Consider the following 12,413-nt stretch of genomic DNA (forward strand, 5'->3'; position numbering starts at 1 on the left):
ATAATAATAATAATAATAATAAATAGCTGGACACTCAGAGGCACTGGTTTCTAGCTTTGGTTCTTCCATAGACTGCTTGAGTGACCAGGAACTACTGGTCACTCTCAAAGTCCTTGATGTTGTTTTGAAGCCTGTGGACCACATTCAGGGAAGGGTATTGACCGGCTCCTGAGAATGGCAAGAAAGATGATGGTCCTTGAAGCCATATCACATGAGGACAGGCAATAGAAACCAGAAATGCCTAGCTTGGGGAGGAAAAGACTCAGAGGATGGAAATCCTACCTGTGTTTGGGTGTTTGAAGGCCAAGCATGTGTGAAAGGGATGAGACTTGTAGTACTTATATCTAAGAAATGCAAACAAGGAGCAAGCAGGAGATAGCTTTTGACTTAATGGAAGAAAAAACATGCTAATAATAAAAGCTGGGCAAAAGTAGAAAAGCCATTTTGGAAAGGTGTACATCTCTGGAGGGCTTCCAAAGGAAGCTCAATTGGACGGTTACCAAGGATACTGTAGAGCAGTGATTCCCAAACTTTTTTGGCCTCCCGCCCCTTTCCAGAAAAAACTATGACTTACCCTCCTGGAAATTAATTGTTTTTAAATTTTAATAGCAATTAACTGGAAAGATAAATGCCCCTGTGGCCATCACCGCCCTCCTGGATCGCTGCAGCACCCACCAGGGGGCGATGACACCCACTTTGGGAATCACTGCAGAGGGAAGCTGACTTCATGGAGGGGTTCAAGTAGATGGACTCTGAAATCCCTTCTAGATACCAAGATCCGAGGACTTTCTAATCCGTTCTTCTTGTTCTTTGCTGATTTGCTGTTCATTTCTGAGAACTTGGAGCCATTCTGATGGAGTCTGAATTACCTGAGGAGGAGGAGGAGGGAAGTTTCCTTGATTTTACTGCCCTGGCTCACCACCAGAACAAACGTCAGGACTCTTCGACTCCACATTAATATCATATAAAAGTGCCCCCCTCCCCATGTAATTGGATTTAGTCTGTAGTGGTAGAAAGACAGAGGAGAGAGAATTTGGCCATAGAGAAGTGAAGTAAGGTTGCACACTCTCCCTAAAGTTTATTTTTCTTCTGGAAAAACAAGTAGACAAACCAAAATAGGATCCCTTCAGCGGTTTCCCTCTGAGAGGTTATGAAGGGCTACATACACAGTATTAACAAGATATCTGAATTATGCAGAAAATGCTGGGAAATGAATTTTTATCATTTTTCTTTCGTTCATTTCCTTACTCAGAGAGTGACCAGAAAGGTAAATACCTGAGCCCCGAAAGGGAAGAGATTGGTCACATGGTGAGAATCCAGGAAGGCCACAGATCAACTCCTGTGACTCTTGGTGTCTGTGATGTAGAGACATAGCAAGGAAAGTCCCCAGCCTCTTTGTGGATGGTGGTCAGTTATTATTATTATTATTATTATTATTATTATTATTATTATTATTATTATTATTATTATTATTATTTTAAGGGATGACATTCTGTGTCTGTTAAAAAATGGAGACGGTTCTGGAGTTCTTGCTTATTTTTCCAGAAGGAAATAAAGTTCCCTATTTGATTTCAAGAGCACGATATGTTGTTCCTTCTGAAATTCCAATCATCGCAAGGCATGGGCTTCCAACCGGCCGTGGCGGATGGCCAAGGCTAGAAAGTTATTCTCATTTGGGCATGTGGCCTTGCAGAGAATAGCAGACAGTGGACTTCCTTGTAACAGTTTATTCTGGACCCTGACTGCTAATGGAGTTTGGTGGCCCAGAGCCCATAGGACAACCTTCTGGCCAAAAAAAAAAAAAAAAAAAAAAAGAAAAAAGTCCTAAACTTGTGTCCCATGATTTGGTTATTTAGGTTGTTCCCTTACACACCAAGAGCTTTTGCTTTTGTTTAAACAAAAACAAAACCCCCAAACTCAGCCATTAGATGTTCAGTAAGAAAATGCCTAAAATATTGGAAGTGTTTTCTCCGCCATTCGGAGGGCCTGGAGGAGGATGCCTTTTCTTCTTTACCTATCCACGCCTTCCTGCCTGCCCTTTGGCGCCCTTGCCCAGGGCTCTGGTCCCTGCAGAATCTCAGAAGCTAGAAGGCAGCAGAGGCCATCCATTCCAAACCTTTCATGACCAAGAATCCCCACTAATGGATGCTTCGCAAGTGACTCCAGCCTCTGCCCAAAGACTCCCGGTGTAGGAGAGGAAGCCATTACCTGCCAGACAGCCTACCTGATCCCCTTGGGGCTGCCTCCATCGCACAGAGCAGAGACCAACTGTTTTGGATCCATTTACTGTCCCAACTCAACTCCTAGAGTAGACGTGATCAGTCAGATGGCCAGAAGCGCACCTAGCTATGTTTCTTCCCAGAAGGATGCTCAGTAAACTGAAAGTCATTGAATCCAAACTAGGAAGGGCCTAGAGGTGGTTGTTTAGTGGGAATCGCTTACTGTGTAAATGGGAAACCCCAAGCCCAGAGAGATTCACTGCCTGAACCCGAGGCCCCTAGATAATGAGCCAGGGCTGGTGGGTGGTCCTGCCCTGGGAGACAGCCCTCCTCTACAGTCACCACCCCTTGGTGCCTCCAGTTCTTTCTCTGTAAAATGCAGGGAGGAAGAGGGATTGGATGGATGGATGGATGGATGGATGAGTGAATGACTTCCTTCCATGACCTCCTCCACTTCTGGACTGATGGCTGATTCTTTTGTTCTTTGCCAACCCAAGATGACAGAACAGGGCCATTCTGTATTGGTCCCTTGGTTGCAAGACCCCTAAATGGAAGCATTAGCCTCATAAAGGCTGATCAAATATTTACCAGTTTTAGTTTAGAATAGGTCTTATTAAGCTGTCTTTATAAGTCATCCATGTTGTTTTAGAGGCCCTGCAGTTGCCCCTGCTAATCCTATACAGCCCCCCGTCTCCTGAACTTCTCTGCTTCTCTGGCCACTGGGCTGAGTGACTCTTACCCACAATACTAAGAACAGATTGACTTTTGGGAAGAACACAATGTCTGCTGCTATCTCTCTCTCCTTCTTTCTCTCTCTGCCTTCTTTTCTCCATCATTTCTTCCTTCCCTCTCTTTCTCTCTCTCCCCTCTTCCTTCTTCCATCCCTCTCTCCCTACCTCCCCCTTCCTTCTTTTCCTTCCTGGGTACTTGGTGACTAATAATAAATCTGCCAAAAAGTCTCCCTAATTTCTGGGATTATTGGGAAATACTCATATTCAGAAATGTTCTTCTGCTACTTATTTTTTTTTTATTTTAAACCCTTAACTTCTGTGTATTGACTTATAGGTGGAACAGTGGTAAGGGTAATGGGGGTCAAGTGACTTGCCCAGGGTCACACAGCTGGGAAGTGTCTGAGGCCAGATTTGAACCTAGGACCTCCTGTCTCTAGGCCTGGCTCTCACTCCACTGAGCTACCCAGCTGCCCCCTGCTACTTATTTTTAAGGAAAATGAAAAAAAGGATCCTTGTTTGCTTATTTTAAGCTGCTTGTTGATTACCTTGAATGTGGAAGAACTCAATGAAATTTATCTGGATGTTAACCTGCAGAAAATAAACCCCCAACATTCCTCTGCAGTGGTTCCCAAACTTTTTTGGCCTCCCGCCCCCTTTCCAGAAAAAAATATTACTTAGCGCCCCCTGGAAATTATGAAGCTATTTATTGAACTCAGAATAGAATGTAATACAAAACAAGTGTGGCCATCACTGCCTCCCTGGATTGCTGCAGCACCCACCAGGGGGCGGTAGCGCCCACTTTGGGAATCACTGCTTTAGGGAGTGTCTGTAAAGGCTTTATTCAACTATGGAATTCACCAGAAATGCTGTGATTAGAAGCATCCTTAATTCAGCTGCTGCTACTGCTACTACTACCACTATTGCTACTACAACTACTACTGAGGGAGGGAGTGGGGGAGGGGGAGGAGGAGGAAGAAGAAGAGAAGGAGCAGTCCCAGCCCAGTCGCTCTCCATTTGAACTTTCAGATTCTTGGTTTTACTCCTAACTCAGACATTCATTTTCTGTGGGACCTAGGGAAAGTCACTTGCCCTTGCTCAGCCTCAGTTTCCTTGTTTGTAAACTAGTTATAACACAGTGCTTTCATCACAGAGTTATTGTGAGGATGAACTAGGCTAACAAACGTAAAGTCCTTCTACCACCTGAATTGCTCTAAAAAGACCTGGCTGTTACCATTGGTATTTTATTCATTTCTCAGCCTCTTCGGTTCTCCACGATTAAGGAAATGGGATAGAACATTTTGCTTAACTTAAAACCAGTGTTGCCAAGAATCGGGGCCAAAGAAAAGACTCGGCTCCTGGATTTGGTGTCTTCTGAGCCCCCCAAGCCTCTCTGGCTCCTTCTCACGCTGACTGCTGATGCCCAAGTCCTTTTCATGCTGATGGCTTGGGAGGTGCCCATTTGTCCTACAGGGTCAACACTTAGAAGAGCAGGGCTGCTTTTTGTTCTCTCTTAGTAGCTCAGTCAGAAAGCCAACATTCTGGGTCCAGACGGGTCATCTAGTCTAGCCTCCTCGTTTTATAGATGAGGTAACTGAGTTCCAGGAAGGCCATGCAAGGAGAAGGGGCAGAACCAGGATCCGAACCCAGGTCTTTTGAATACTAATCCTTGCTTCAAACTGCCACATAAAGTTTGGTGTTTGTGATTGTTATTGATCTGGATGAGAGTTATTTCTACACTTGCTTCAAAGAAGGCGTAATGATGCTTTTCCTTTAAAGCAGCCAAAGAGTTTCTCAGCATTAAGCTACCCTGTTCTCCAAGTCACTTCACCACAAACGTCTAGCCCTTAACAGCCTTCTGTCTTACTCTGTACCAAGTCTAAGCCAGAAGGGGAGGGTTTAAAAATAAATAAGAAATCTGGGCAAGTCCCTTGACCCCCATGGCCCACCCTGACCACTCTTCCACCTAGGAGCCAATACACAGAAGTTAAGGCTTAAAAAAAGAAAGAAATAGGCAGGGGGCAGCTGGGTAGTTCAGTGGATTGAGAGTCAGGCCTAGAGACGGGAGGTCCTGGGTTCAAATCCAGCCTCAGACACTTCCCAGCTGTGTGACCCTGGGCAAGTCCCTTGACCCCCATGGCCCACCCTGACCACTCTTCCACCTAGGAGCCAATACACAGAAGTTAAGGCTTAAAAAAAGAAAGAAATAGGCAGGGGGCAGCTGGGTAGTTCAGTGGATTGAGAGTCAGGCCTAGAGACGGGAGGTCCTGGGTTCAAATCCAGCCTCAGACACTTCCCAGCTGTGTGACCCTGGGCAAGTCACTTGACCCCCATGGCCCACCCTTACCACTCATCCACCAAGGAGCCAATACACAGAAGTTAAGGGTTTAAAAAATAAAAAAATAAAATAAAATAAATAAGAAATAATATCCTCCCCTTCCATAGTCCGGGTGCCACCTCAAGGACTCTTCTCCAAATGAGCGGGACGCAGAGCTTTCGTTGCCATTTTCAGAGTTTGTTTCTGTCACTGGGGGAGTCTAATTGTGAGCAGAATGCCAGCATTGCCAGTAGATGTCCATTTTGACTCAGTTCTTATTTTAATACTAGCAAAGGAGGACCTCTCTGAGTGGGGGAGGGGGGCATGGAGCGAATCAATTGAGCCATTCGGTTTCCCATTAGAAATCACGGGGGTCCAATAGGGAATTGGGACCGTCTCTGCTCAGTCATTCACGGTGACTTTGTGGGGCCTGGATGAGCGGTTTTCCAGGGATGGTTTTAGTGCTTCTCGGCTCTAAAGAAGACCCGTTTGGGCCCGGCCTCTCCTTAACTGCTATCCCAGGCAGAAGCATTTGGAGCAGCGAGAGACAGAGAGAGGCTCAAAGAGAAATAAGCAGAGAAACCCGGAGAGATAACTAGAGAGCCAGGGAAGGAGGCAGAGAGATCCGGAGGACGAGGGCAGCAGACAGGGTTAACACGCACAGAGACAGAGAGGCAGAGGCACAAGAGTGGGCAAGTGCTCTCAACCCGTGCCACGACGCCTTCTCAGAAGGGAAGGGCAAGTGGACAAACCCGTGTGGGCTTCCATTCATTGGGGCTGCTAAGCCGAGCTCTTTCCCCCGAGATTGCTTCCTGCCAGCTTTGTGGGACTCTGCATTCATTTGGTTTTGAAGTGGGTTTGGAGCTGGATAAAAGCTGCCCCGTCCCACCTTGGTCTTCTGTTCATTCTGCAACCCCGACCACCAGAGCCACGCCCCCCCCCGCCCCGTTCCCTTTGCTCTGGGTTCGTGGGAACCATCTTTGATTTATGGGAAGTCGGGGCACCCCCAAAGCATGGAGCCCGTCCCGGCCAGGCCTCACGGAACACTTGCCCAAAGCTTTCGTGGCTGCCTCTCATAAAAGGAGGAATGTGGCTCTGGGCAAGTCGGCCCTTGGAGGCAGCGGCGTGTGATGTGTCCCGTGACTCCAGGCCTCCTTCTCTGGGCAGAGGACCTCGAGAGGGGGCTCAGGTCTGCTCCTCTCATCAGAAAAGTGGTAAGTCGAGATGCTTTCAGGAGAAGCTATTTATTCTTATCAAATGAGATCACCCACTTCTGCCTCGACTCATTATGTTCAAGGCCTGGCGCGAGCCAGAGCACCCCGTTATTTTCTTGCTTGCCAACCCCCAAATGCTCAGTCACTGATTGTTTGCAGAAGCAGCTAATCAGGAAACAGCTTTAAAGGGAAGAAAATACAACAACTCGTGCCTGCAGAAAATTACCCAGAGTGCAACTTCATCAGGGGAAAACAAAAATGCTTATTCCAAAGAGCGAAGCCCAGCTCTGCCTGCTGGCTTCCTTCCCGAGTGTGGTAATGCGCCGCAGGCACTCTTCGGTCACAGGCAGAGCTGGGGTCTGCACCCCAATGAACAGGCTTCCTGGGCAGCCGTGAAGCCCGGCCTCCTCGGCCTCTGCCATATAATAGGGTGCTCAGGGGCAGCGAGCCCAGCGTCTGGAAGCTTGACTTTCACTCGTGACAGATGCTCGGAATCACAGGGCAGTTTGAGCCATGAATTGTCCTCCCTCGTTCTCTCCAGACTGTGAAGGAGGAGAACGGGCCGTCAGGGATCGAACTCGTGGCTCAAAGAAACACAGAGTCCGGGCAAATGGCCAATAGAACAAAGAACGACATCTTCGCTGTCTGAGATCCTTAACTGGGATTCCCTTCTTCTGGGTTTCGGGTGGGGCGTTCTCATTTATTCTGATTTCTGAACCAGATCATGGGATTTCCCATGGGGCAGTTCTCTTTCCTGAAGTGAGAGTGCAAGAGCCAGCCTGCAGTTCCTGCTGTGACTCTGGGGGGCCTGCGCTGCCCAATGGGGATTCCAGAGCTTTCACTTCATCAATTTGTTTTTCCTGATACAACCCTCTCCTTACGGCACATCATAATGGCTCCCTCCCTCTCTCTCTCTCTCTCTCTTTTTATCTAGGCCTTCTGCCTTGTCGAGTAGCCCGACCTATTCTGACCTGCCCTTCATTAGAATCTCCCCGCACAGAAACCCAGCAGCCGCTTCCGAGTCGCCTTTCAGCCCTCCCCACCCGTACATCAACCCCTACATGGACTACATCCGATCCCTGCACAGCAGCCCATCCCTGTCGATGATCTCGGCGGCCCGCGGCCTCAGCCCCACTGACGGTGAGTCTGTGACCACCACATGGATCAATATGGAACCTCCCCTGACAGCACTGCAAGCTTCTCTGGAGATGCCTCTAGCGCCATCTTTCCCCTTTAGAGTGGAAGTTCCTTGAGAGTAAAGACTGTCTTTTGGCTTGTGTGTTGATCCCAACGCTTAGCATAGTAGTGCCTAGTACTGGAAAGCACTTAAAGGGGAAATCTTCCTTCCTTCCTTCCTTCCTTCCTTCCTTCCTTCCTTCCTTCCTTCCTTCCTTCCTTCCTTCCTTCCATTCCATTCCATTCCATTCGTTCATTCCTTCCTTCCTTCATTCCCCTCATTCCTCTCTTCTTTTCTTCCCTCCCTTCCTTCCTTTCTTCCCTCCATTCCTTCCTTCTCTCCTGTCCTTCCTTCCTTTCTTCTTCCCCTTCCTTCCTTCCTTCCTTCCTTCCTTCCTTCCTTCCTTCCTTCCTTTTCTTCTCTTTTTCTCTCTCTCCCTCCCTCCCTTCTTCCCCTGCCCCCAAACATAACTACCTTAACTTCCATGTCAACTTTTCCTTGAGCTGAGTGGAGTCACCCACAGCCTAGAACCCTTAAAATGTCAGTACTTCCTAGTAGCCGCCCATCCTATTGGAGAATGGAGCCTGGGCTAGAGATTTAGGCTATATTCCTAATAGCCCTTCACCTTGAGAGGTGGAACAGGTAAAAATATTGCCCACGGGAGTAAATCTGATCCTAACTCATTGCTACAACCGATTTATTTCACTGTGACAAGACCCTCCTTATAAGGAAATCCTTTCTACCAACTCTACTCAGTAGCTACTGACTAGCTCTACCTCCTGGAGAGTTGGCCTGGGCCAGTAAGAAATGGAATGTCTCATCCTGGGCCACCAGGTCAGGATGTGCCCCAGCAAGTTTGGTTGGAATCCGGGGAGTCTTCCTGACTCTCAGATCAGCTCTCTGGCCACGACGCTGCCTGGCCTTTCTTGAATCCCAGCTTGGCAGTCCAGAAGGAGAAAGGGTGGTTATTTCCCTTGGAGGCTTATGCTTCCAGTGAATGGCTTCACCTGTCAGAGGGAGGGGAAGCCAGGGGAAGAGAAGCCAGAGACATCGTCAGGTGAGGAAGCTCCGATAGTTATTACAGCCACAAACAATAGAAGGGAGGCTGAGAAGCTGAGGGGAATTTAGGCCAAGGGCCAAGGAAACCACCAGACTTCCAGATTTTGTGATTTTAGCCTCAAGGCCGGTGTAAATCATGGACCTGTTTGCCCTTCCCCTACTTTAATTATAGAGGATTGGAATGAAATGGATTTAATTGTATAGCAGTACTTTGATGGCCAAGCTAGGCTGCTTTCCTGCCTCACAGGCATTTAGCTAATAAATAATAAACTCAGGAAAGCTTCTTTTTCTCAGTCTCACATGCATTATCTTAACAAAAAGTAGCAAGCTGGGTATCATCATGTGATATAGCAAAGAGAGAATTCTAGACTTGGCATTCAGAAGCCATGGGTTCAAATCCCACCTCAGACCTTTAATAGCTTATTGGAAGTGGGCGAGTTATTCAACCTTTCTGGGCCTCACTTCAGTACTCCTATCTGTAAAATAAGGGGGTCAGCCTAGATCAGGAGCTGGTAACCTTTTATTGTGTAACGGATCCCTTTGAAGGTCTGATGAAACCCCTCTCGGAATCCTGTTTATAGATGGTGGAAGGAAATGTTAAATTTCACTTAGAACGAAGGTATTTTTCTCCAGCTGAATTCACTGATCCCCTGAAATCTCTCCATGGACCCCTGGCTAAAACTCCTGGACTCTTGGACCCCTTCTGCCTCAGTGTCTCAGATGCTCTGATCTCTCAGGAGTTGGTCTTCACAGAAGACCTCTAGGTTAGAGAAAGAAGAGTGGGCTAAATTCTCACTATTGTAGATGAGAACACTCAGGATAAAGGAGTTGTTCCTTTGGGAAGGTCAAGAACATACTAGACTTTGGTTGGAGTCTCACCTTTGTGTGTGGCTTCGAGCCTCAGTTTCTCCATTTATAAAATACAGTCATCCCTGCAGTACTCACCTCATTGGAGGGTTAGAATGAGGGAACATTAACTCACTTTGAAGATTTTAACTTACCTATTTCTGTTGGCTACTATAATTATTCTCTCGGAATGTACCACGGTTTCTCTGCATAGCAAATGCAGGAGGAGCTAGACGCGCATCCCTTCTCCTCCCCTTTCCTTCTCTCCCATCTCTCCAATATTCTCCTGCCACTTTCTCTGCCTTCAGCCCTGACTCACATGAAGAGGAGGTCCTTCTCCTTGCAAGGCTAATCCCCCTGTCCACAATAATTCCCTTCCACTCTGTCTCCTCTAAGAGCCTGCCTTCTTTCTCATTCTGCTCTCCTCCTCGTCCTCATCATGCTCATCCCGATAACTAATATTTACGTAGCGCCTTGTCATTGCTGGGCACGATGCTAATCACTTTACAAGGACGATCTCACTTGATCCTCATGATATTCCTGGGAGGAGGTCCTGTTATTAATCCTCGTTTTACATAGGAGGGGGATTGAGACAAATGGAAGTCAAGTAGACTCATCCAGGTCACACAGCTAATAAGTGTCTGAGGCCAGATCGGAACTCTGTTTCTTCCCCACTCCCTGCCAACAACATGTCCCTGGATCCCTAATCCTAAGACAAAACACTTGAATGGTCCATTCCTTCTAGTTATCATTCTAGATTCCTCTCACCTGCTGTGGCTAAACTCCTCCAACTGGCCACCTACAATTAGTGACGCCACTTCCTCTCCTCTCATTGTCTTCGTAACTCTCTGCAGTCTGGCTCCTGAATTCATCTTTCAACCAAAACAGCTCCCTCCGCACTAACCAGTAATCTTTCAATGACCAAATCTCAATTGCTCTCCTTCTTGACTTCTTTGATGCGGTCAATAACCAAATTCTTTTTCTTTTTTTTTTTTTAAATATTTTATTTTTTAGAAAAATTTTCCATGGTTTCATGATTCCTATTTTAATTTCCCCTTTACCAACCCCGCCCATAGCCAACACACATTTCCACTGGTTTTAACATGTGTCATCAAGCAAGACTCATTTCCATATTATTGATAATTGCATTGGTGTGGTCATTTCGAGTCTACATCCCCAATCATATCCGCCTCAACCCATGTGTTCAAGCAGTTGTTTTTCTTCTGTGTTTCCACTCCTGTAGTTCCTCCTCTGAATGTGGAGAGCATTCCTTTCCATAGATCCCCCAGAATTGTCCCGGATCATTGCACTGCTGCTAGCAGAGAAGTCCATTACATTTGATTTTATCACTGTGTATCAGTCTCTGTGTACAATGTTCTCCTGGATCTGCTCCTTTCACTGTGCATCAATTCCTGGAGGTCTTTCCAGTTCACATGGAATTCCTCCAGTTCATTATTCCTTTGAGCACAATAATATTCCATCACCAGCACATACCATAATTTGTTCAGCCATTCCCCAATCGAAGGGCATCCCCTCATTTTCCAGTTTTTTGCCATCACAAAAAGCTTGGCTATAAATATTTTTGTAAAAGTCTTTTTATCTCTGATCTCTTTGGGGTACAAACCCAGCAATGGTATGGCTGGATCGAAGGGCAGGCATTCTTTTAGAGCTCTTTTGGCATAGTTCCAAATTGCCATCCAGAATGAATAACCAATCCTTTGCTCTCCCTTGGTTTTCATGTTGTTGCTTTCTCCTGGTTCTGGTTCTTCTCCTTCCTCTCTGACCTCTCTTTTTTGGTCTCCTTTTGATCTTTCTTCCATGTCACAAACAGGAATCACAGGTTCTCCTCAAGGCTCTCTGATCCCTCTTCTTTTCTCCCTCTCAGCCATCTCACTCCATCTCATCAATTCCCTTAGTATCCATTTGTATCTCTGTGTAGATCCAATGGATGTCTCCAGCTCTAACCTCTCTCCAAATATCCAGGCTCATGTAATCCACTGCCACTCAACACCTTGAACTAGATTTCTTCTAGATATCTCAGATTCAATCTATCCCATACGGAATTCATGCTCTTTCTGCCCAAGCTCTCCCCACCTCAGTTTCCCCTTTATTGCTCTGGACACCAGCATCCTTCTTTTCACACGGGCTTATTATATTGTTATCCTCTCAAACTCTCCACTCTCTCACCCTCCCCCTTTAGCCAAATCTTGGTGGTTCTACCTTAAGAACATTTCTGGTATCCTCTACCTTCTTTCATACGACACTTCTACCACTGTTTGGCAGGCCCTCATTACCTCATGCCTGAACTATAATTTTTTATGCCTGAGCTATTTCATTAGCATCCTCATTCGTCCTCCTCCCTCAAATCTTTCTCCACTACAGTCTATCCGTACTCAGCTGCCAGATGATCTTTCTGAAACCTAAGTTGGACCATGGCTCCCCTATGCTCAATAAACTCCCGTGGCTCCCTATCATCAACAAGAGCAAATTGAAAATACTCTCTTGGACTTCGAAAGCCCCGTCCCCAAAACCTGTCCTCTTCCTGCCTTCCATCCGGTCTTCTTAGACCTCGCTTCTTTCCCTGTACCCTCCACACCAGTAACACTGACTGGCCTTTTTGCTGTCCCTCACACATGCCTCTCAGCCTCCCACTCCTTATGCCCTTGTCCTGGCTTTTCCTCATGCCTAGAATTCTCTCCTTCCTTGTCTTGCCTTCTGGTTTCCTTCAAGAGCCAGCTCCGATGCCAGCTCCTTCAACAGTCTTTCCTGGTCCCTGTGTTGCTGTTCCCAACACCTTCCTCTCAAGAGCACTTCTCTGACCCTCTACATGGCACGTGTGCGCATGTTTAAACG

The 12,413-nt window shown here is 46.8% G+C and overlaps 1 protein-coding gene across 1 annotated transcript in view; it reads left to right on the forward strand.

Annotated features, from left to right (window-relative positions):
• The first annotated feature begins 7,559 nt into the window (after positions 1 to 7,559).
• The window catches only part of GLI3 (GLI family zinc finger 3), a 90,169-nt gene continuing 85,315 nt past the window's right edge, over positions 7,560 to 12,413 (forward strand). The window contains exon 1 of the mRNA XM_044677680.1: positions 7,560 to 7,618. Coding sequence (XP_044533615.1) covers positions 7,582 to 7,618 — 37 coding nt within the window. The 5' untranslated portion in view covers positions 7,560 to 7,581. The remainder of the gene's footprint in view (positions 7,619 to 12,413) is intronic.

The sequence above is a fragment of the Gracilinanus agilis genome, chromosome 1 (genome assembly GCF_016433145.1).
Source record: "Gracilinanus agilis isolate LMUSP501 chromosome 1, AgileGrace, whole genome shotgun sequence".
In the NCBI taxonomy this organism is placed as follows: domain Eukaryota; kingdom Metazoa; phylum Chordata; class Mammalia; order Didelphimorphia; family Didelphidae; genus Gracilinanus; species Gracilinanus agilis.